Source organism: Centroberyx affinis, unplaced genomic scaffold, assembly GCF_046629955.1.
Source record: "Centroberyx affinis isolate AG114_WGS23_722 - 3 ecotype Tasmania unplaced genomic scaffold, CSIRO-AGI_Caff_v1 ptg003475l_1, whole genome shotgun sequence".
Taxonomy (NCBI): Eukaryota; Metazoa; Chordata; class Actinopteri; order Beryciformes; family Berycidae; genus Centroberyx; species Centroberyx affinis.
The window spans coordinates 534,112-558,402 of NW_027281435.1; the positions used below are offsets into that span (position 1 = coordinate 534,112).

Consider the following 24,291-nt stretch of genomic DNA (forward strand, 5'->3'; position numbering starts at 1 on the left):
TGGTTAGGGTTGCCAGATAACGCGAGGGAAACAAGCAACGTAAGCTGTGAAAAGACGCCCCAATCAAACGCCGTTACAAACTATATTCTTTTCCCCACGACTGAACAAGGACAGGATCAACGTAGGCCTTTTATGACGCTTGTTGTGTTCTTTGTATTGATATAGTGTGAGAACTGTCATTATCTCATACCTCCCAACACTGAAAATAAGGGAAAATACCCAGCACATTGAGCCCACAAAGACGCAACACTTTCCATAGTAGCTTAGTGGACCATTTAGGATTGGAATTGATATGTTATATTGATTCAACTTATTGATTCTAAACACCAATTATTACTATGGCATTTTTGTAAGAAACACAATTTTTAGAAACAACTGTTTTGACTACCCTTGTAATCAGTATTGTATATTTCATATAGTCCTATAACAAGTAGTCCTACTGTGTTCTATGCAATCGTTTAAGTGGCTATTGCTTAAGTTTAATGGAAAAAGAGATGGTACACACTTCCACTACAGTACAAACATAGCCTAATTGTTCTATCACATGGTTACAGAGTTTGGGAGCAATCATGTTCAAAATCCATTACCTATATGGTGTATGGTGGTGTATGGTGTAATAAAGGCTCCAAAGATTTGGCAAATTGTGTTTTGTCATGTTTATTTCAGTGTAAGGCAGTCTTCTACTCAGACAAAACAGTAACAACAGATCTTCCATGGGAATCACCTAACATAACTTTGAGACAATGGAAAAAAATAACATAAAAAAAACAAGAAAAAAAAACAGAAGCAAACAATATTACCAATGTGTAATGGCAGTTCTGAATACATTGTTGAGAATACAAATAGTTGAGAATATAAATACAAATTCTGTGACATTTGTACATTACGCTATAAAAAACTACAAGTATATCTTAATCTGACAACCAAAGACATTACCTCTGACCAATAAAACATTAGGATCACAAGTAAATGATACAAGGTGAAAATAACAGTTTAATCTTGACATAGCATTGCATTTTCCAAACAAGATCAAATTACTTTTTCGTTCCACAAGCCTGCAGTAACGCAGGTAAACAAAAACGGAGCACATCATTTTAATGAGAATTTTATACTTCACAAGTGGTCAAGCTGTTTGAAAATGCAACCCAAGAAAACAATAACTCTTTCTACAGTAAGGTCAAGTTGGCTTGCCAGGGCATTGGCCAATTCAACATGTTTAAGATGAAGGATGCACAGTTACTCATTTAAATAAAATTGCAAGATTCCTGTTGGAAGCTTTGATGCAAGAACTATCACTGAGATATTTTGATGTAATTTTGATGATGCTTACAAAAAGCCATTTGTGAAATTATGTCAGCACATTATGAATTAAACTTGTTGATTTCACACTACAATAACAGTCTAATGCAGTTCAGTTATACTCCATGCTGAAAAGCATCAGGAGGCAAAACCTTATAGTGTGGGAAGATATTTATATAGTCAACAAAACTAGATTCCATATGTAGAATTTTATTTTATTAATAGTTGCACACATTGTGCCATATTATAAATTCAAAAGGAGGTCACAACCATGAATTCCTGCCTGTTGCTCCCTAAACCTAAACTGGCATGAAAATAGTCCAGCAAAGAAACTGGCCAAAAAACCCAATTCTTAGCACCATGACAGACCAACAAAAACCTTACTGGAGCAAAGAGTGGCTGTGGATAAGCAGTAAAAACTAAACACACCCTGGCACTTAAAGCTTAAGCACAAATGTGGTTAAGAGGCAATTGGCAAAGTAAGCAAGCCCTGGCTATCTCCTTTTGGCTGTGCTATGGAAACCGGGCTAATGAATAATACCTAATAGACAAAGCGTGGCACTACCATCAAAATGCAAATACTGAGGCTACATATGTGATTTCAAAACATTCTAGTGCAATTTAATAGCTTAATGAGATGAAACTGGGAGCACTTTCAATGAGAATAAAAAAATACAATACTCACTTGAATACTTTCAATAAACTGACATGAATCACGTTTGTGATCTGTGTCAAGCAAACTGTTACTGGGCAAATGCAGAACATCCCTTTTGACTTTCCAATAAGACAGCGTCTGAGACCTATCGTACTTGATGCAGCATGATGGCACAGAAACCTAATTCAACAATGATTTCTAAATTCAATGTCCTGCCTATCACAGTGTCCAACAACTTTTCAATCCAAGAAATTAGTTGTGCAGGAAAACTTAAGTAACAATCATTTCATCTGATGTAACATACAAGACACTCATTATTGGCACATACAAATATGATCTGAATGCCAACTGTAAGATCGAGATCCATTCAATTAAGGGTCGCCTCTGGGAGTTTGTTGCAAGCCACAGAGCGCGCCATATCCCTGGGTTTTCTTGCTTCACCAATGAAGTCCATTTCATCCTTAGAAGCACCTGTGTTCAGAGGACTTCCAGTATGAGGCATTCCTTGGGTGAGAGCCACTGGTCTACTTTTACTACATTGATTATATGACTGGGAGTTAACAGCAGTTTTATAAAAAACATCCTCATCTCCACCATCTGATGTTGGAACTGTTCTCACAAATAAATCTTCCCCCATATTTCCAGAAAAAACAATGGTGTTATGAGGTAAACAAGAATCTGATTGCAAAGGAAGGTGACACTGTCTATTACAAAGCTCTGTATTCTGTGAAATGAAATCACAGGACACTCTTTCAGATACATTTGAGGAGAGCAGCTGCAATTTACTGTTTTGAAAATCGCTGCCGGCTGAACTTGAAAATATTTTTTGTTTTACTTGGGTTTGACGGGGACTCTGCACTTTTCCAGTTATTTCATCGTCTGTCATAGGAAGGCTTAAAGCCATTTCTGATTTTGTTTGCCATGATAAAGACATGATGCTGCTGCTGTCTCTGACCTCTGATGTGGAAGCACGTACATTCTTTTTATAATAAAGAGACGACTCTCTTTTAGAGTCCTTTTCAGTTTGAGGACTAGAAACAATAGCAGCCCTGTTCCCTCTATATTTGTCAGGCATGTTCAACTCCAGGCTTTCGGTGTCCAGGGACCTACTTCTCCTGTCTAGAGACAACGGACTAGGCATGGATTGACTGACTCTTGTAAGGCCAAGGTGCCGTGGGAGACTAGCAATTGCCCATGCGCTACTGAAGAGATTCTGCTCATACAGGTCTAACATTGGATAGTCACATTCAGCAAACGCATCTTTTTGCAGGTAGCTTTCTTCAAATTCCTGATAGGGTGATGCAATGTCCTCCTCCATTTCCATGTGAATTTGCTCATCATATTCACCCTCATTATGCATATCCACTACATCAAAGGTGACAATTGTAGGTAAGGCCTGCATATTCTCAGCAAAGGAAGAATTAGTCTCTAAACCATCCACATTGTTGTGCGAGTTACTCAGCAACTGAGAGTGTTTTGTGTAGTCCACAAGTGCTTGTGAGAAGCAAACTGTTTGCCCATCATCCAAATCATTAGAAATTGTAGAACAAGAATTGATATTTCTGTATGGTAGAGCCACGGGTTTGTTTTCCTCGAGGTGTTGTTCTTCCGGCTCACAAAATGTTTCCGAAGAAAAACTGTCAAAATCTGGGTCGGACGTACTTCCAAAAGATATGTTGCCGTGTCTTTGCTCACAGTCAGCGTTTATGGATTTTGTTCTTTTTTCCATGGAGGCAAGCATATTTCCCTTTTCATCAAATACCTCCGGTTTCATATTATTCTTGTTAACTGACGCTTGGGGTTTTGAATTCAAATTGCTGCTTTCATTCAAGCCTTTAGCATGTAGACCTATTGTAAATGGTGCTAACTCTTTGGATTTATTGCACATGCTTGGCATTTCTGTAGAGAGAAAATCTTGATGAACTTGATATAGTTCGGCACCAATTTGCAATCGATTCATTTCGGGAACAAAAGCAGAATCTGTCACATCTACTGACTCACTTAAATACTCACATGGTTCAGAATTGGGCAGCTTTGATTGGTTTTCATAATGTGGACTGATAAGACTCTCATCAGGTGCAAAAAGTTCATAGAGGGCATCGCCACTGTAACTATCTCTTGGTAATCTGTCTGTCCTTATTCTGTCAATCTTTTCCTGTCCTTCATCTAGCCCTGGGGTAGTTGAATCATAGTAGCCCTCATCACTATTTGGAACTGACTCTTGATGCTCACTTTGAGGAGTCAACACATCAGCAATCGAAGCAGAAGTGTCTGTGGCGCCGGCTTGCTGTGCACTGTTACTGTTCAATAAGTCCATATGGTGAGAACTTGACAGGTCAGCTGTGTGGTCTGTGTTGCAAGTACAGCAAATGTCCTCTCCAGCTTTATTTCCCCAGAAATCATGGAGACCATCCCCATCTAAATCATCAGGTGAAGCCATTTCTTCACCCCCACCCTGATACGTAAGATAACAAGAAGTCCTTTTTCCTGCATTTCTATTCCTTTCTCCAGAGACTGTACTCTCTGGGATACTGTCGTCATCTTGATCTGCAATTATGTCCCCACAGCCAGTGAGTGAGTCGAAGCTCTTCAATGATGCAACATCTCCAAAAATCAGGCTGAGCTGATCTGATAAGCCAATAGGCATTTCGCTCTTTATTACAGGCTCGGGCATCATCTGAAGTTTCAGACAAGACTCGCTGTGGGCTCTGGAAGTCTCTTCGTGTTCACTGGAAACCACTGCCACCATTTTCATTCCCTCCATTTGATCATCAAGCATCTGATCATCAAGAGACTTTGGGCTTCCTTGCTTCTCCGCACTGTTTTCCAGCGCTATTGCATCAACATCAATACATTCAGGAGCAACAGAGATATCACATGTGACATTTGCTAAATCAGGCACGTCAGGTTCAGATAAACTGCCCAGGCACTCTGTGACATATTGGTTAGCGTTGTCCTGGACAACAGGCACCTCTTTCTTACAGAGAGGAGAGGACATTGGAATCATTTCATTTTTTTCCAACCCAACATTTCTATGGTTTCTATGATGCTTAATGCTGTGAAATAGACTCCTCAAACCCTTTCTTTGCCGGGAAAGGGATGAAGATTTCTGATCAGCAATGGGTTGACTACATTCACTGTGAGAGCTATTGTAGTGCTTTCCTGCAGTGTCTTTCTGGCCGTGATACTCAAAATTTCCAGCTGAAGCATACCCACTTCCAAGATTGTCATCATGACTAGCCTTACTAATTCCATCATGTGTTTTGCTTTTGCTGATTCCTTTTTTGGAAGACCACTTGTTCTGATTTTTACTTCTTCCTCCAAACAAAGTAGGCAAAATACAAATACTTTTACGAACTCCAAAAAACCTAAGGGCGGTCCTCCGAAATCTCCCTGATGTCTGGGGCTTCACTGCAGCATTTGTCATGTCCGACTGAAGCTCTTCAGCAGTATCGTCAGGGCCACATATGGACAGATGCTCACTGACTGAAGCTGAGTGCTTCGTGTCACTTGCCAGCTCCTCCACCTTGCGAGAAGCCATGGCCATACCACACCTAGAAAAGGACGAGCCCAACAGAAGGCATGATAGCTGAATATTCACGATCAGCTGATGGGATGACTGCAGTGAAGTTGTCCTCCATCTGCTATGAGGCCTATATTGAGAAAGTTGAGACAAACATCAATTAAAATTTAACACCAGCCATGTACTAGTACATTTCAGTTGTTTGTCATGTCTACCAACCACTTTGGCAGATAACCAGTCCATCATATGAGTTGTATCATGACAAACAACAGGTGAGAATACAGTTGAGTAAGTGTTGCATTTGCTGAGGATCTGCCTCGTCAAAATGTCCTCATTATGTGCACTCCCCATGTCTGTACAGTCGGCTCTCCACTTGACTGCAGATAGACTTGACCAACAATCAAAGTAATGCAACCATGCGTATGCAACAGGTACTAGTCACGAATTTCAGTCCGCTTAAGTAGATGGATTGGAAAGGCCCAGGCAGACCTCCTCTGCTCTTTAAGGTGCACATGGTTAAGTATTGACAGAATAAAACTCAAAATGCAGCACTTTGTGTAATAGTAGTATAGGCTAGTATAAACTAATATTCAGAGGTTCCATTCCTTTTGGCAAGTAAAATAACTATACTATGTGTTTTTTTTTTTTAATTCACTGGCCACTAGGGCTGAGAACGACAGCTCCTGATACATTATCATCAAAATATTTGAGTATGGCACAGTAATAACAGTGTTATCTGTAGACTGTCAATTGCACCTAAAAATTAAATTTGACTATGAATTGAATGAAATTAGTCAAATTCAATTGAAATTTGAGTATTAACGATAAAATGTGGATAATGACATGTTTCATATAGACACGTGAAAGCAGGGTACAAGGAAGGAACACCCAATGTGTTGTAAACAAATATAGCCTAGATTTTACCCGGATAGGTAGGTATCGTTATGGCAGCTTGCAAACCAATATAAGCAGCTAACAGCCAGCTGTATGTATCATATCGTCATAATTTCTGGTTAAACTATGCGACAAAAGCACAAATGTTATCAGCCAACATTAGCTGTGCATGGAGAAGATCTTTTGCTTGTTTACATTTAGCAAAGATCAGGCAAGTTGGGAAATGTATTACTGTTAAAGCTTTACACTGCTGACTGTTTTAATGACATGACAAGGTAACTAAAGGACTCAGCTAACCTATAATGAGAAAGGGGCTGCAATCATACATCATAGTAGCCTATATTTTGATGTAGGCTACTACATATTATTGAATAAATGAGGATAACATATGATTAACAGTAATGGGCTGTCAGTCATTTCTTGTATTTTACGTAACTGTATTATCATTATCATTATTATTCTTATTACCTTTATCATTATTATTATCATTATTATTATTATTAATAAGACAAAGGACAGCATCATAGGAAAAGTGGTGCAAGGCAGTATCATCTTCTCCTCTGGCCAATGATGCAATTCTTTTTTATAAATTCAGTCAGAGAGTAAAATAATCATCGTCATCAAATCTAAATTATTTTCAACAACCGAAACCGAACCCTAAAAACACAAATCTCTATTACTCTATTACTTTGTCTCCAATGGCCAGGGTGTAGGCTGTCTGGCTCAAAGCCAGTGTCTCCAATGTCTTTAGGACCCAGGCTGGACTACTAACAAGCCAGCAGTGTTCACAGCCTGGCCCAGTACTACCTGTGAAAAACACAGGGTGCACTTTGAGTAGAGTTTCTCCTCTATAAGTAACTTCAGTCTGTACACCTACTGTAAGACTAGAACAGTCAAAGGGGCTTCATCTGTTGATTTTAGATTACACGTCTTTCATCAGGAGTAAAAAGCTCATGGGGTCAAGCTTTAGGAATAATAAATAAAATCTTAAAATTAATTCTGAAAATCAACTGGATGCCAATGCAAGATAGAAACAGAATTTCAGGTGAAATTGTACAATACATTTAGGTTATGTTAGACAAGAGATGTTAAATCATCTGGCTGATCCATCCAGCTAATAAAGCAACAAGATAGGGATTGGTATTACATAGATTTTAACTGGGCGCTATCCCATTGTGCAGTGCCGTCTGCCACAATAAAGAACAGTGATGGAAGGAGGGCCGAACAGACGCCAAAATCTGAGTTTAAATGTGGGCCCAGACGAAAGTTACAGAAGCTTGCTAAATCCCGTCTAACAACTCGCAAACCTGACTTTAAGGAGCGCTATTGTTCCCAAGCAACACCAACTACACTCAACATTAGCACCTCCAAACGATGGTTGGTTAGCTAACTGACTCATAAAGTAAACAAACTTAGCAAGCGCAGCCAAAATCTAGCAGCAAGGGGCGGGTGTTGATTTCCCAGCCTGGAGGCGAAGTTACCTAACGTTGAGGTTCTGCTAACGTTAGCTTTTAGCTTTAATTAAACGACAGCGTTACAGCAGTCGGTTAGCGGTCGACTCGGCCCTGGGTGGCTTTAGCCGGATGCTGCTTGTTTCTAGCTAATGTTAGTTAGCTAGCTAGGTCGCTTGCTAATAATGTTAACACCAGTGTGAGTTCTACAGTTTGTGGCTTGTAGTGTGACTTTGACAGGTGCTAGCATAAGGTAAACCACATCGCAGCAAAACGCTGTTGCAGCGATACGCTAACTGAACACGATTTTTATTCATGTGAATAGCTTAGCCATGCATGATTTTCACTCAAGATGTTAACAAAAACACCTACCCAGCGTTTAACTGCTCCTATCGAGTCGTATCGATGATGACTTCCTCTCACGACTGGACCTTCTCAGGTAATTTTTCCAATCCCATCTCCCTTCGCCACTCCACTCTCGGCGCATTTAGTGACGTCATTTGTGCGGGGTCTTTTTTTCCTTCACAAATTACCAGTTTACAAGTGGTTTATGGGTATTTCAACTGAAGAGTTTGCTTCCAAAATGTAAAAAAAAAAAAAAAACATACAGGATCAGGCTCCTTTATATGTTATAATTTTTTCAGCCAAGGATTTGAGTTATTTGCATTTCTTGAAAACGTACTAATGTGATATAATTATGTGCCATCAGTAGCTACCTATATGTCTATCGTCTAGAGTCGGTGTCACTTTTTTCTATTGGTGTTTTTTTCTAATCTCATTTTGGAAAGCAACTCTTGAACTCTTGAATCCCACTGAATCCTAAGGTTCAAATTACTAATTATTCCAGTAATCAGTAGTCATGTGTAGATCTAACAAACAATTCAGAAAGTCATTATCAAACTTCTTTAAGTGACCAGCCAGTGTCCAAATATGATTTGCTTCAGTTTTCCCCATTTGTGTTGTTAATCTAATACCTCCCCATACCCCATAAATATTTGTCGGGTGGCAGATATGCTAGACTAATAGTCCTCTCAAGTGTTGTCGTTATTTCTGGGCTTTGGGATCATCGGTATCCGTATCATCTTTTTTTGTAGTCTATGGTGAAAATAGATGGGGGTTTTGGATTCCGTTTGCCAATCGTTATGTTCTTGAAATGGGTGAAATAATGTTAGTAGGAATGACATATGATGAAGATATTACATATTGTAAACTGTTACTGAATTTAAAATATATATATTTGCTAACAACCACAGGGCAGATGTTTGTTTGATGTTATCCTCCTTCTAGGTCTATTATCCTTGCTTCACAAAGCTATGAAATACTATGTTAAGGCTAGCATTTTTATTTATTTATTTTTTTCATTGCAGCTTTAAAACCAGGGTGACTTAAGTCCCTCTGGCTAGCCAGTAACTTCGAAGGCTATGTGAATGCAGTAAAATTTAAATTGTGGTACACCTGTAATTGGCAACACAGATGATCAGAGCTAATATATTTTATGTAAAAGGTTGTTGTTGTTGTTTTTTTTTAATTAAAGCTCAGAAACAATTTTGGATGTGCAAGTTTGCATACATTACACATATAAGCATTAATTTCCTGAAATAAATAAAGCGTAAAGGAACAATTAACCCCAAAATCAAAATTCGGTCATTATCTACTCACCTCCATGTCAGTGAAAACTCGAAATTGAAATTTGTACTGCCAAACACCCGCAAGTTAGTTCCCGCACTCCTATCTAGCGTTCTACCAAACACATTGTTGAAGTGAATACAGTCTGTTATTTAGAATTCCAAAAAGTAGACACAGTAACCATTAAAGTTCTCTAAACAACTCTTGCAGGTCTATATTTATTGTGTGGTGTTGTTCTAGGTAAAAGAAAGGCTAACCACTTCTTCTTGTGAAGTGTGACAACCACAAGGGCACACAAGGAAATGGGCTGATCTCGCAACTGAAACTCACAGCAGGCCTACTACATAATAAAATAAATATAGGCCTTTTGGACACTTGGAGTGCAAGTTGTTGAGAGAAATCTGCTTGTCATTTTATGACCTTGTTGGAACTGTAAGCAACCAGACCCCCAGACAGGCTGAGATGGAGCTGTGAGTGCTAACTGGCTGTGGGTTTGGTGGTTGTAGCACTTAAGTGGAATTTCGACTGACATCTGGGTGAATGGATAATGGTAAAAAAAAAACTGTTGGGGGTGAACTGTAGCCTTAAACCTGAAAATACCACAGCTTGCTGATATGTTAATCTTTCAACCTGAATTATTTCTTTAAGGCTATTGCTAAATTGTATTGACAAAGTGAGTTTCCAACTTGTAATTACAATTTCAAAGATTGCAAAAATTGTTACACAAAGTCAGAAATGACCTCATTGCAGGCCAATTAATCAAATGTCCTTTACCATACCAAACAGGCACATTCAATGTGCTGTTTTTGTGATATTATTGGCTCAATAGTACATACAGTATATCATTACTGTGGTAGGAATAATCACTAGATCTCCTTGGCAGGACAGGCCATTCCAAACATTTTGGTTCATGATATATTATGTGGGAGTGCATTCTTTATCGTATATATATATATATAGTTAAACATTTTTATTTATATATATATATATATATATATATATATATATATATATATATATATGTGTGTATATATATGTATGTATATATATATATATAGAGTTAAACATTTTTACAACTTTTTACAATCACATATTTTTTACATTGCATTTTGCCATTTGACATCTTGGTGTCATTTGCTCTAACAAAATAATTTAAAAAATACTCCAGTGAATATTTCACACAAATCTTTCATGATAAGATTGATGCCCTTTTCAAAATTTTGTAAAATTTGACATTGCAGTAAAACATCATTGTTATACAAAGCATGATTAGGCAATATTTACAGTACAGAACTATTGTGATTTAATTTTGTGTTTACAGTGCAATTTTGTGTCTCCGCTCTACATACAAGTGTCTAATACTCTGATACCTTTATTTCTGAAATGTTTTTAAAAATGCTTTTGTCTTGCTCTTGATCTTCTAAATATATTCCCCTAATTGGTATACGTCCATATATTTGTCTTTGTGAAACCAAGTGCACTTGATATTTCCATCATGTATTTTGTCTTTCCTTTAAGTTTTTGACTGCCGGACATCTGTCCACTCCATCTTGGTGTTTTGCAGCGCCTGAGTCTTCTTCTCATCCACCTTCACATAATCCACTCTGTGCTCGTCAGACAGAAAGGGCTTCTGCTGGACATTGAGAGAAAGATGAATGAGCTGAATCTGTGCTTATATTAAAAATCAAAAAGTTATGAAAAAAAAAACACGGTTCTGCTTTAAGTGCTATAGGTTGTACAGGTATATCTGTACAACCTATAGTGGAGATATTTCGTATTTTTTGTATTGTGTTATCATTGCAGTAAGATGATAAGAAGTCAGAACTCAGTCCAAGGGTGGCAGTGGTTGATAGGAAAATGAATCATGAAACCACTTGTATATGCTGCACTTGATGTCTTGAAGCTACTGTTACTAAACAAGTGAATGTATTATAGGATGTCACATCTAATGCCATGCATTTGCCATTGCATGTGATGTTCTGCACAACACCATTACAATAGCAATCTTGCATAGAGTGCTTCAAGACATCAAATGTAACTGTAACTGTAACTGTGTAAATGGTTTTGCGTTCATTTTCCCATTGCCTACAAGTAGAAGTTATTACAGTTCTTTTACCCTTGAAGTGAGTATTGACTTGGTTTTTTGAATTGTATGCAAGTTGTCATGGCAGCAGCACACTCAGGGTCACTGGAGCTAATTCTAGATTGTGGTCGTAATGCAATATTACAACGGAGTGAGAGCTGAGGGACTAAAAGGACAATTCCACCCTGGGATACTCTTACATCAATCTGTGATGTTCAGTGCAGATATTGTGATGAACTCTTTTCATTTACTTTTTCGGTGTACCCACTATCCCTCAACTGTCTCATCTATTTCTACTCCAGTTAGTGATTTCCTGCATTTCCCAGAATGCCTTTAGACAACCTCCAGAAAACGTGCCTGAGCTTGTAGCATTTAGTACATGTAGGTGGAGAGAGAGCGATAGCATAGTAACTACAAGACAGTGAGTTTTTCCAGTCGAGAAAAAGTGACAATCACTCCCTTACGCAAAATGCAACATGTCTTGTGGCTGCATTGCATTCTGGTCTATTGAGACTACTCCCGGTGGAGAATTTGGTCTCTCTGCTACGATGGATGGATTTCTCACTGTATGATTGTTGACCGTTGGTGCTAAATGAAAGCAGCTCTTGTTCTTTGATTCTGAGGGACTGACACCAAAACTTGACGTTTCCTGTTGATCTTTTAGAGAGTTATATATAGTTGTTAGAATTTATTTTACCTTGAACTCTATTGTAGCTGTGCTTGAAATATCTTGACATCACGTCAGATCGTCTATGTTTGACTAGTTATCCATGGGAATAAGAAAAATACACCACCAAACAACAAAATGGGCCTAATATCTCCACATATTTAAATGATCTCCTGTCACACCAATGCCCTGGTTCTTGGAACTGAGCAAGCATTACATTGGTCCTGTGTGTTGTGTAAGATGTAGCTGTTCCTCATTTGTATTTTCTTGCATCATTAGTCCAAAGGCGCACTTGACAGCATTCTATGCAGCTAAAAGCAGCTGTGTTGTATAAATACAAGTACATTTGATGATCTTATCGAATGGCCTGCAACAAAGCTGTCTACATTGTTAATTAATTTATCAATATGCTATCAGCTATAGTCCATCAATGAACCACCATGAGTCACGGCAAATGCTGGTGGACCAATGGAGAATTGATTAGCAAAATGCAGCCACTGGTGGGCCGAGGCCTGTGTGGAATACTGATGACAGCATCTCCCAAATGTATTTAGGAAGACAGGGGTAAGATATTGCCTTTTGTTGAGTATTTAGCCAGTTCATCTCCATTATCTATCCAATCTCCACATACCTTCTGCACAGGAGAAGGAGATGCAGAATTGAAGTCCAGTGACAAGTAGTCAAGGTTTGATCTCCTCGCCCAGGACTGAGGTGTTCCATCAAAGGTGAGAAGGGACTGCAGCTTGGACTCCTGCCATGAAAAGGAAAAAAATGAAGACCTTCTCTTCAATCAGAATCATCACTGTTCCCAGTTAATTGGATCACAAATACTAGTGATTTGGGAAAACAAAGTAATGCATTTGTATTACTTTGTTTTCCTATGGTGTATTAGGGCATACAGGATGTCAGGAATTATCATTAATATTATAAAAAGTTAGAATAATATGTTTCTTTGAAATTTAACTTTCTGTGGTTTTTACTTTTCAATCTAATGTCATAAGTACTGTGTTATCAATAAATAATAATTGTTAAAAAAAAACAACAACATGGCCATGACTGCTCAGATTTCCAGAACTGCCTCCAGTTGGCACCTATCAGCACATGCCTTTTCACTGATGACTGTACAGTTGGAGATGATCAGTGATGCAGGAATCAGAGTCACTACTACTGCTAGGCAAATCACAATTTATATGTATTTTTCCCCCCACAATGAAATCAAGGGAAGGACTATGGATCGGCCCTAGTCCACCCACTCGTCACAATATCTTGGCCACCACTGATGAAACGCTGGAGAATGATGCGTGTCATTGCTTCCAGCATTTTCAAAATGACACTGGTGGGCCTCAGGGGGGGCGCTACAACGTTTGTTTAATTGTCTGTGCGTCACGCACAATGGAGAGTGACACATTGATGTTTTGGCTCCATACTCTTATTACTGAAGATGTGAAATAGCACAATGACTATGGGGTTACAGTGCAGACTGTCAGCTTTCATTTGAGGATTTCCACCGCCACAATGGATGTTAAAACAAAAACACAACCTTTTGTTCATAGTTCCCTCTTTCAGGGTACAAAAAGTATTTGGACAGATTAAGATATGATTCACTAAATTACCAATTTTAGGAAAAATCATTACTGGATAATTAAGTCAAGAAATCTTAACAACATGCAACTACTATAAGCACTTATTGTGTTTTTTCTTGTTGTGCGCTGTTCTGTATTGCCTGATTCTTCTTTTCCAAGCAAATCTTTTGCAATAGAAAATGATTCTGGGATGCAGAAGAACAAAAATAATGCCAGCTTACCTGTAATAGCATTAAAATATCAACAAGTATGAAAACGCATGTGCAGTCTTTCAACCTCTCTGGTAAATTTAAATTTTTGGACAATTTTTAAGGCCAGATGTAAATGAAGGGCTGATGATTCATATCTTGATACAAGTTGGACATGAGAGGTGTAAAGAGCTCTGAGGTTTTAGCTACGACCCTGTTCAAAATGACCCTGAGGCTGTGTGAAGGAAATGGAAGACTATATTAGTTGTCTAAATCAAACTAGCCTCAAGTAAACATGCTTTTGCTACCAGCTTAAATATAGAAATATATTATAAATATAGTAACTTAAATGGTTGTTTTCTCATGAGCTACACAGGGAAACTAAATTACTGTCAGAGTGGCCCTTACTCAGTTATTAACCAGTCAACCACCAGAAAAGCACAAAAGCCTTCCATCAAGGCAACACTGTGTTGAGCAGTGAGTGAACCTGAAGACAGGCCCTATAATGCATGTCAAAGAGAGAAAACAAAAGCCATCTTTTATTTATCCCATGTGCAGCCAAGTCAGGCCCTATTGCACACTATTTGAGTATACAGTCAAAGGTCACCTTTAAGGCCCATGAGCTCTTCTGTTGAACTATTGAGATAATGTAATCTAGGTTTACTCATTACAATGTACTGTATATGCTTTGTTTAAAAAAAACTGAAAATATAAATAATAAATAAATTGTAATAAATAAAATTAATAAAATAAATGTTTTACAGTGTAGCTTGTGTCTTCATCTCCTTCATTTTCCCCATCCTCGTGTCTTCTTTCAAGAAGTAAACTGTTCACTGCAATGCTGGAATTAACACAAACATAAAAAATAAAATAGAAAGGAAGAATTTAATTCAGATCAACAACCAATCAACAAGGCCAACAGACACAGATGGCAGAAATATTTATTATTATAAAAGGATAATCTTATCGAAAGGAGATTTACATAACTGATCGTAATCCATAGAATCCAAAACAAATTATGACTGTTTAGACTTGCATGAAGAGACTTTTATTTATTTTATCTCACCATGGTTCGGTCATTGTTCTGCTCAAAGGGAGATGAGTGGGACATTCTCTGATTGTAGAGAGGCCTCTCAAGTCAAGAGGTGGGGGCCGGGCTGTGAACCAAGGAAAGACAAAGTTATTGGATTGGCTGTAATGTGCATTTCATAGGCCAGTCTTCAAACCTCATTCCAAAAAGGACTTGTTGGACATGTTGCTAGATTAAATCCCTCTATTGTCAAACACTTTTGCAGTGATCCTCGTTATGCTTCAATGTACCATTAGGGCTGGGTAAAAGGCAAAGACATGTAGCAAAGACCAACAATATACCTATGTTGAATTGTTGTTGTTTATATTTATGTTTGTGATTGTTGTGTTTGTATCTGATAATAGACCTGTATTAACCCTGTACTGGGTTTTAGAGCTGTGTATCATTAGTACATCAATGAAAAGAACTATAATGGCCATTAATTTATATGACCATGTCTCACTTCTATGCTAACAGCATATAGGTAGAGATCAAAATAGGACCTTGGATGGAGCCTTGTGGTACTCCACAGCTGCTGAGGACCATATCAAACTACCTAAGGTGAGAGAGATCTGCCTATCTGAATTATATGAGGTAAACCATTTAAGAGCAGCTTCTTACAAAGGTCAAGTCAAACTAGAATTGAATATTCATCAGCAGTGAACTGGTGAATATAAGAGTAAGCTCTGCTACTGTAATTTCCTTTGCTGTCTCTCATAGGGAATAAGACAAAATAACAATAAGATTTTTTAAATGCTTAGTTATTTAGATTTATACTTCCTAAGTTCAATAAGGATCACTGGCACTCAAAATCATAACAAAAATCACAAAACAAAATCACAAATGGGCTAGTACAAATAATACCTTGGTTTATCACAGCATGCCACAAATTTAGAAATATAAATATTTATGTATCAGGCCTGTTATGAAGTTTGTTTTCACCTCTCCTGCGAGGCTTCAGATGCCGGTTGATTGGAGGTGGTGCCAGATCTCCAGGTTGACACATAGCTGGACTGAGAGTCATAGGGGACTCAGCAGTGCAGTTTGAATTAAGGAAACTCATCGTTCTGGGGCTCATGGGGATGTAGCCGTCAGATACACCACCAGTAACGGAGAAAGATGGAGAATCCATGGGGACATAAAAGTCTTCCTCGTAGTTTGGTATTTGAGTGGAATTTAAACAAAGCTGCTGAAAGACAGTGCATCACAAGATCAGACAAATGTATTATACTGTCAGTGTAGTACAGCTGGGACAGTTGTCAAACATGAGAATGTTTTTTGGAAAGATTAAAAAAGGCTTGTGCTTGTTGTTGATGAAAGTGCCTATTTTAGCCATCGATGCCCTCTCACCAAATTAAGAGTCTGTCTCTTGTTCCTCATTGAGCTGGTCTCAACATCTCCTAAAAACAAAAGATGTATTGTTGAAAAATGACTTTAGTCAACCATCACAATCGACTAGATGTTGATAGTTCAAAAGCTGCCACATCACTTTTACTAACACAGAGTTATTTTAGGTACTGCAATGGGAGTCTACAACAAATGTGCATAGTAGGACCAAGTACGTTTCATTTTCTTTAGCCCAGTTTCTTTCTTTTTCTTTCATCTTTTGCATTGTACACACTGAAAATACTCTTCTGTTGAGAATATACCTATTCTGAAATGGTCCAGGCCTGACAAAGAGATCCTCCTGGGGATTAGTTCAGGGTGGTCTGAGAGTTGCTGTGCACTCATTGGCCGCAGCGTATGAGCTCCTTCATCACTTAGTTGCTCTGAGAGATGATTAGGCTTAGGCGGCAGTGGAGGAGGTGTTTGGCTATCAGCCGTTGCCTCAAATGATGCAGAAGAATAAGCTTTGTCAAAGTGGAAGATACTTGATGCACAGTGACGTGGTAGTGGAGAAGAAGAGGATGATGTTAAGGCCATGGGGGTGCATGGAGCACTGAAAGGGGGGTTAGTCAATGTTCCATGGGTGAAAAGAGATGGACAGGGGCCAGTGTGAGAAAAAGAGGATGAAGAGGAATTGGTGCAAAGAGGTGAGGGAACAATGTCCATGAAAGTATCGTCTGATGACTTCTGTTCCAGAGAGTTCTCAGAGTTTGAAAAGCTGTCACGTCTACAAAGATGAAAAAATGAACATATTGCATTTGTTAAACAAAAAAATGATTGCTATAATGTCATCTTGTGTCAAAAGTTTTACAGATTGTACATACCTACTACTTACACTTCCCCCTGTCTCACACTGTGAGAGAAAGAGGTAGTCCAGTGGATGACTGGATTCTAGCTGGCTTGATATGGACCCTCTGTCACAGTTTGCAGGTGAGGGCTGATGGGAGGTTGGGGTGTAAGGAAAGCCCTCCTCTGAGCTCTCTTTTGAGAACATGACAGAAGGAGAGAGTAAGAGAGAAAGCATGTATCTGAAATGTTAAAACCAGTAGGGAGCGATAAGAAAGCTTAAATTATGTTGACACCCAGGGCCAGCTCTACTAACAAGACCACTAACCACTAACATGCACAGAAAATAACACAGCTTTCTCCAATTCTGTACCCAGTTTACCCTAGAAATGGGGCTTGAAACATGGCATCAGGTGGAATGAAATAGAGGAATGATATTTTTTGCAGGCACATTAAATGTAAACATGCTTAATGGCATGCCAAATGTGACTGTAGGACAAAAGCTGTCTCTGTGTTTGTTCATTTGTTTATGTATTCCCAAATTGTTTGTCAGGTACAGAAATTTTGCTTCATTCCATTTCACTCAAGGCCAATAAGTCAAGGGCAAAAAAAATATGAAATTGGAAAAAACTGGAGTGTCTTGGCATGTTCTTTGTAAAAGTTTTTCTGCTCTTATGGGAGCAGAAAAACATTTTGTATTCCCTCACAAAAGTTATCTGGCGGCATCTTGCAGGACTCTTGAGAGCAGTGGATCACTGCCCCGTAACCCCCTTAATGAAGGCAACATGATCCTTATTGTAAACTATTTCAACAATTACATCTTATACAAAATGTCATTTATGCTGGAAAAATCCACAATTAAATAATAATAATATGTTACTTATTGTTATTACAATTTATATTCTTATTATTATATTCTTCTGTAGGCCTGCTACACTGGCTGTCCAGTTAATCAATAGTGCTTACTTTTCTTCTTCCAGTAGTCTGAAAATCATGCTTCAAATATACAGCAGTGAGCAAAAATACTGTTTCTGTGTCAAAAATGACTTACATAAGTCCAATATTGAGTGGACCACTGTTATTATTCAAGAGTGCTATTCTATGTTATTTGTATTGACATTTTGTGCACCTCTTCCACCTCAAATTACTTTGCTTGATATGCCATTGAAATATAGCTAATGTGGGTTCTCTTAATAATCTGTGTCACAGTGTTTAGTGTTTGGAATATAGTTTGAGAATACAGTCAGATAGCTGTGTGTGTTTCATTGACTGCATGTCATGATTTTGTTATCATTTACAGAAACATGCAGGGCTCCGGTATCAGCTTTTGTGCTGTTCCTTTGTCCGTAATTTATTTTCTCTCTCTCTGGGGATCATGCCTGCTCTATCTGCTCCACACAGATGACAATGTTCCAACTGCCAGTTCTTAAGTCTCCCTCCAAAATATATTTTTTTTATCATTATTATCCAGAATTAAATTGACTGCAACAGTAGAATAAACTGAAATTCCTAGCTCACCAACATTGTGTGCAAGGGTCAAAACCACATTGACCTGACAATAGATGTAACAAGTATTCCTGTGTCCCTAGGATGATCATGCATGATCAAAGAAATTGTAGGTAAAGAAAGAGAAGCCAGAGTGAAAGAGAAGCCAGGGAATAAGACGAGCCAGGGAAAAAGAAGAGCCAGGGAATAAGACGAGCCAGGGAAAAAGAAGAGCCAGGGAGACTGAAGAACCAGGGAAAAAGAAGATCCAGGGACACTGAAGAGCCAGGGAAAAAGAAGAGCCAGGGAGACTGAAGAGCCAGGGAAAAAGACGAGCCAGGGAGACTAAAGAGCCAGGGAAAAAGAAGAGCCAGGGAGACTGAAGAGCCAGGGAAAAAGACGAGCCAGGGAGACTAAAGAGCCAGGGAAAAAGACGAGCCAGGGAAAAAGAAGATCCAGGGAGACTGAAGAGCCAGGGAAAAAGACGAGCCAGGGAAAAAGACGAGCCAGGGAAAAAGAAGATCCAGGGAGACTAAAGAGCCAGGGAAAAAGACGAGCCAGGGAAAAAGAAGATCCAGGGAGACTGAAGAGCCAGGGAAAAAGAAGATCCAGGGACACTGAAGAGCCAGGGAAAAATACGAACCTGGGAAAAAGACAAGCCAGGGAAAAAGAAGATCCAGGGAGACTGAAGAGCCAGGGAAAAAGAAGAGGCAGGGAGAAAAGAAGAGCCAGGTAGACAGAAGAGCCACAGGAAAATGAATCTACAAGAGATAATATCTAACAAGTGCAGATTCTGTACTGTCCCAATGTGCATTTGTGTTGAGGGAATGACATATAGATCTAATTAATTAGCAATTTGTTTGAATGTGATCTCTGCTCTCTGGCTCTTTAGTTGATCAGCTGCCTCCATCTCTTCTATGGAGAATACAGTAACATTAGGCTACCTGGCTTACTGGTTAACATTAGCAACTGAACCGTTGGCAAACATGGTTCATAACATATTACCTACATACACAGGACTGCTTATACAACAATGTCATTTATTATAAATTTTCAGGTTATATTTTGTCTTCTGATCATAAAAAGATTTATATCCCCATACATTACTGTATTGCAGCATTCCATGCAAACTAACTGATGAAAATAGTATGTTCTCCATGACATCATCTGACTAGGCTACATTTGCATATAAGAAGATGGGAGCTGTGTGAAAAATTGCAGCTAAGATGTAAAGATTGAAGTTAAATTTTCACAATAATACAGCTTTTACTTCCTTTTTATAAAAAAAAAAATGCTGCAGAATAAAGACCAGAAATGATTTTAGCTAGCTGCTGAGGTATAGATGAGTGAAGTGTTTCAGTGTCAGTGTGACCTGAATGTGGCTGTTGAAGACCACAATGCTGTGCTGGCCACACTGGTAAAAAAAAATGTTCCAGTAATATGCTCTATGTTAACTGGAATTGGCCAATCATTTTGTGTAATCCACTTCCCTGTATATATCTCTAACATCAAATTCTCTCAGACTTTGCAGCTGACCTGATGTCTTTGCAGCCCCCCCCCCCCAGCACAGATCATTTAGTTGGAACACCATGAACAATAGCTCAGTTAAAGCTGCACTGGGCAACTTCAAACATTAGAGACTCCTAATCACAGAGATAGAGGCAACTATTTGAAATGTGTGGACTTCAATACTATGAAATCATGTAACATATGACGTAAACTGCACACAGCACGCTCATGTTTACCAACTCAGCCGGTCTGTGATGCTCTAGACCAAATAGTAATAATTATTTGGGCAAATAGGGTGAATCTATGGGGTCTCAATCAGAGTGGAGGGACGCTCTTCTCTATTGCAGCCCCACTTTGTGATTTAGGGTGATAAGACAGGTGGATTTTTACATAAAACTCTTGCATAGTGCAGCTTTAACACAGGCAAATTTCAAATTTCAAACAGTATATCTCTCTGTCTCTCTGTATATCTGTCTGTCTCTCTGTCATCATTTTACCTGCTTCCTCCAGGCTCCCAAACTGGCAAATTTGACTGATGCTTTTGATCCAACTGTTCATCTCCTCCTCAGTTTTGGCTACCAGGTAAAAGATGCGAAATGACGTCTTCACGACAAAGAGGTGTTTTTCGAGGAACTCTCTCTTTAGCCGAAGTTGCCCGCTCTGCATTTGCACCTCACACTCCTTCAGGTCGATGATGCGGATTGGCTTCTTGGAGTTCTTGCTTTGATAGTATTCCAGCACATCAGGATTACCGCTCATGCGACCTCTTCGAAGCACAAACCAGCGTTTCCGCCACGTCTGGGGGATAAAGGATCAAGCAGTTTGTTACACTTAAGTTTAAACTTCATACTTATACATTCATATTATTCATGTACAGTACTGCATAATTCCAAAGGTCCCCCACCCCACACCATTTTACTCCTGGAAATTAGATCACAGCTCCTGCTCATCAGCTAACTTAGCAACTTTACACCCTATTTCTTGCTTTTGGTCACTAAGCGGAACGTCAACTCATATTTCCCAGAAGTACAAAGAAGAGGAAGTTCACTGTATTTAACAGAAATGTCTAATACAAAGAACGAGCTTTTTATACAGTAGCTGGTCACTGCTTTATAGGGAAACACTGAAACTGACAACAGGTATTTTATTTTAGCTCCAAAAACGTCATTGCAATAACATAATGCTGAGCCCTCACTGCCCAGAGGGCGGCAGTCATTTAGATGCAACATTTAAATATTAATCAATAAGAATAATAATAGTTGGGAGAAAAGGCACAGCAGATATTTACTGGAGATCATGTTAATGGGGTTGATATTAGTTTAGCACTCTTTGTGTGGCTCACCTGCATTGGTCGCATGGGGTTTCTAAGGTTTAAGTCCCAGTGAACCCCTTTACCTTTCCTGCATGTTGGCAATTTGCTCCTGCATGAATCAGTTGGTATATTAAGTATTCATAGCAGGAAAGGGTTAGACAGACATGCCACACGTACTGTCAATAAGACAAACAAGCTCAAGAGTAAACCATAACTGGACCGTTGGCAATATGATCCTATCCTACAGAGGTTCATGTTTTGAAGATGGAAAGCATGTACAGTGAAGAAAGTTGTTTTACTTTTGATATTTAGGTATATTTGATACAATATACATAAGTGACTGGAATGGATTTGAAACTCACATACAAACAAAACAGAGTTTTACATCTACATCATTTGAAATGTATCACTTTTACTTGTTAAAATAATCTATTTTCCAAATTTGAAAACTTGAAATTTTACATTTTAACTTTTAAAATGATAGTATCAGCAACATCTATCTAGTTATGTATGTATTATTTACTTATTTCAATCCATGAAATCTGCCCACCCCCCATTTGTAGAAAGGAAGTGCAAACGGCCATCATAAAGTTTGGCTATTTCTGCTTGTAAGTTAATTTTTCATTTTTCAAGTGCCTGAGAGTGACATTACTTCCCATGTTTCACAATACACACCCTAATTTCGTAGAAAAACACACACACAGCGGCACACACAGCAGAGCGGGTGGCCTGCCCAACACTCTCACATGACCCCAACAACCACACAACAGCATAAGGCCACATACTGTTCATGTAAACGTTATTCTTGTGAAGAATTTCCATGTTTGACATATATGTGCAATAGCTGACATATTATTATTAAGCCTTATATGCATTATGTTTTTTTTAGAAACATAAACAAAAATGCCTCAACATTAGAAGCCAAACCACAACACTAAGGCACTAATATGGAAATGAGGAAGAGGATACAAGGGAGCTTGCATTAGACTCCAGTGTACAAAAAGTATACAAGACTCTTGATTCTACATGTTCTTACAAGCAATATCCAAAAAAGCATACAACACACATACACACACACACACACACAGATCCACACACAGAGACACACACACACACACACACCAGGCTCTACAGCATAAACTGGCATTTGTGCTGCTCGGGTAAAACGTATAAGAACAGGGCGTAAAGTGGCCAGCATGGTCTGCTACTCACAAATCTCTTGAGTTTCCTCTCCGGGGGGGATTTGACGAGCCAGCCGGTGCACACTACATCCCCAGCACTCATCTTGACTGCAGAGCGTGCCGTCCTCACCGCCACCAGCACCACCACCACTACTACTACTGCTGCTGCTGCTGCTGCTGCTGTGAAACTGAGAGCAGCGCTGAGCATATCCTGTGTTCTGCTGCTCAGCCCAGCCACCCCAAAAGGAGGAAGTCGAGAAATTGATCACACTAACAGAGAGAGAGAGAGAGAGAGAGAGAGAGGGGAGGGGAGGGGAGGGAGAGAGAGAGAGAGAGAGAGAGAGAGAGAGAGAGAGAGAGAGAGAGAGAGAGAGAGAGAGAGAGACAGAGAGACAGAGAGACAGAGGGAGATGTGTTTTATTTTCTCAAGGACAACAGGCAGGTGGATGTAGCTGATGACCTGTAGTGGTATTAAAAGAAAATTTTGCCCACATAATAAGGCTTGACATGTTTTATTGACCAAAAAAAACAACAACAAAAAACAACAACATGCATTTGTTGGGAGTCCATGGTCTCTGAACTTTGCTGAAATCAGAAGTGGCTTTCATATTAAATAGCTGATTAAAACATTCACTTACCTTTTTCTTACTTTATGATATATCAATAAAGGCTGATCCTCACTGATAAGAAATATATATATAATATGATAATAACATAATAACAATAACAATTCAAAATGTAATACCAATGATTACATTTTGCAAAGTACTTTATAAGTTAAAAGGAAGAAAATGTCCATATCAACAAACAATCATCCATAATGCAGGAAAGACTTGCATTTCTCCCTCCATTAACACCCATAGCTAACTTGTGATGGGCTTCCTGTATACATGTAATGATTTGGGGAGTGAAGAATTAAATTAGGCCATTACAAATCATGCAAAACTTTATTAGTGATGCAAATGTAATTGGAATGTAATTATATGTTTTGAAAATGAATTATAATTATTGTTGCTATTATTATCACTAATTATGATTCATAATACATTTTGTTTTTATATTCTATTGCAATGAACTTTATTATAGGTCAGATGGTCATACAGTAAACACCCATGTTTTCAGTGACAAAACATGGGTGTTTACTCTCTCGCATTCAGTGAGAGAGGGACCCGCCCATTAACCTTTCTCTGAAGCAGCTCATCATTACTTTTTAAAATTTCCACCTCTCATAAATTTTTATTGTCAATTTCCAGGTACATATAAAATATATTTCTTATGAATAATTAACTGCATTAACTTAACCAAAATGCTCATTTTAAATAGATATGGTCACGAACTGTGATCTATAATGAAGTTCATCGCAAAATATAACATAGAAACTTAATTTCAATGTTAGCAGCCTGCAGGTAATTACAATTCGTAACGAATTATTGTATTTGTATGGAAATTGACTCCATGTCATCTTATTTCAAATTCCCTGTTAAGTCAGCTTTGAATACAACCACCAGAGGGAGACATGATGGCTTTCCTTCCCCAGGTTAATGTTTCGTTTTAACCTGTGGAGGGCAGCAACACGCCAGCGGTGCATTTAATC

General features: G+C 38.6%; 2 protein-coding genes across 5 annotated transcripts; both read right to left on the reverse strand.

The window, feature by feature from the left end:
• Positions 1-649: 649 nt before the first annotated feature.
• Positions 650-8,273, reverse strand: amer1 (APC membrane recruitment protein 1). The gene is made up of 2 exons (XM_071539605.1): positions 8,195-8,273; positions 650-5,607 (listed from the first exon to the last, which is right to left on the reverse strand). Exon 2 carries the CDS (start codon positions 5,499-5,501, stop codon positions 2,322-2,324), a length of 3,180 nt encoding a protein of 1,059 aa, XP_071395706.1. The 5' UTR covers positions 5,502-5,607; positions 8,195-8,273; the 3' UTR covers positions 650-2,321.
• Positions 8,274-9,361: 1,088 nt separating this feature from the next.
• Positions 9,362-22,871, reverse strand: gab3 (GRB2 associated binding protein 3). 4 transcript variants are annotated; one of them, XM_071539616.1, is made up of 10 exons: positions 22,729-22,871; positions 20,702-21,002; positions 17,249-17,405; positions 16,688-17,151; positions 16,389-16,438; positions 15,981-16,224; positions 15,036-15,126; positions 14,732-14,810; positions 12,830-12,949; positions 9,362-11,078 (listed from the first exon to the last, which is right to left on the reverse strand). In XM_071539616.1, exons 1-10 carry the CDS (start codon positions 22,798-22,800, stop codon positions 10,962-10,964), a joined length of 1,695 nt encoding a protein of 564 aa, XP_071395717.1. In that variant the 5' UTR covers positions 22,801-22,871; the 3' UTR covers positions 9,362-10,961. The 4 variants fall into 4 exon arrangements, with proteins under 4 accessions (XP_071395717.1, XP_071395716.1, XP_071395714.1 ...); XM_071539615.1 differs by having other exon boundaries at positions 9,362-11,081; XM_071539613.1 differs by having other exon boundaries at positions 15,981-16,227.
• Positions 22,872-24,291: the final 1,420 nt, after the last annotated feature.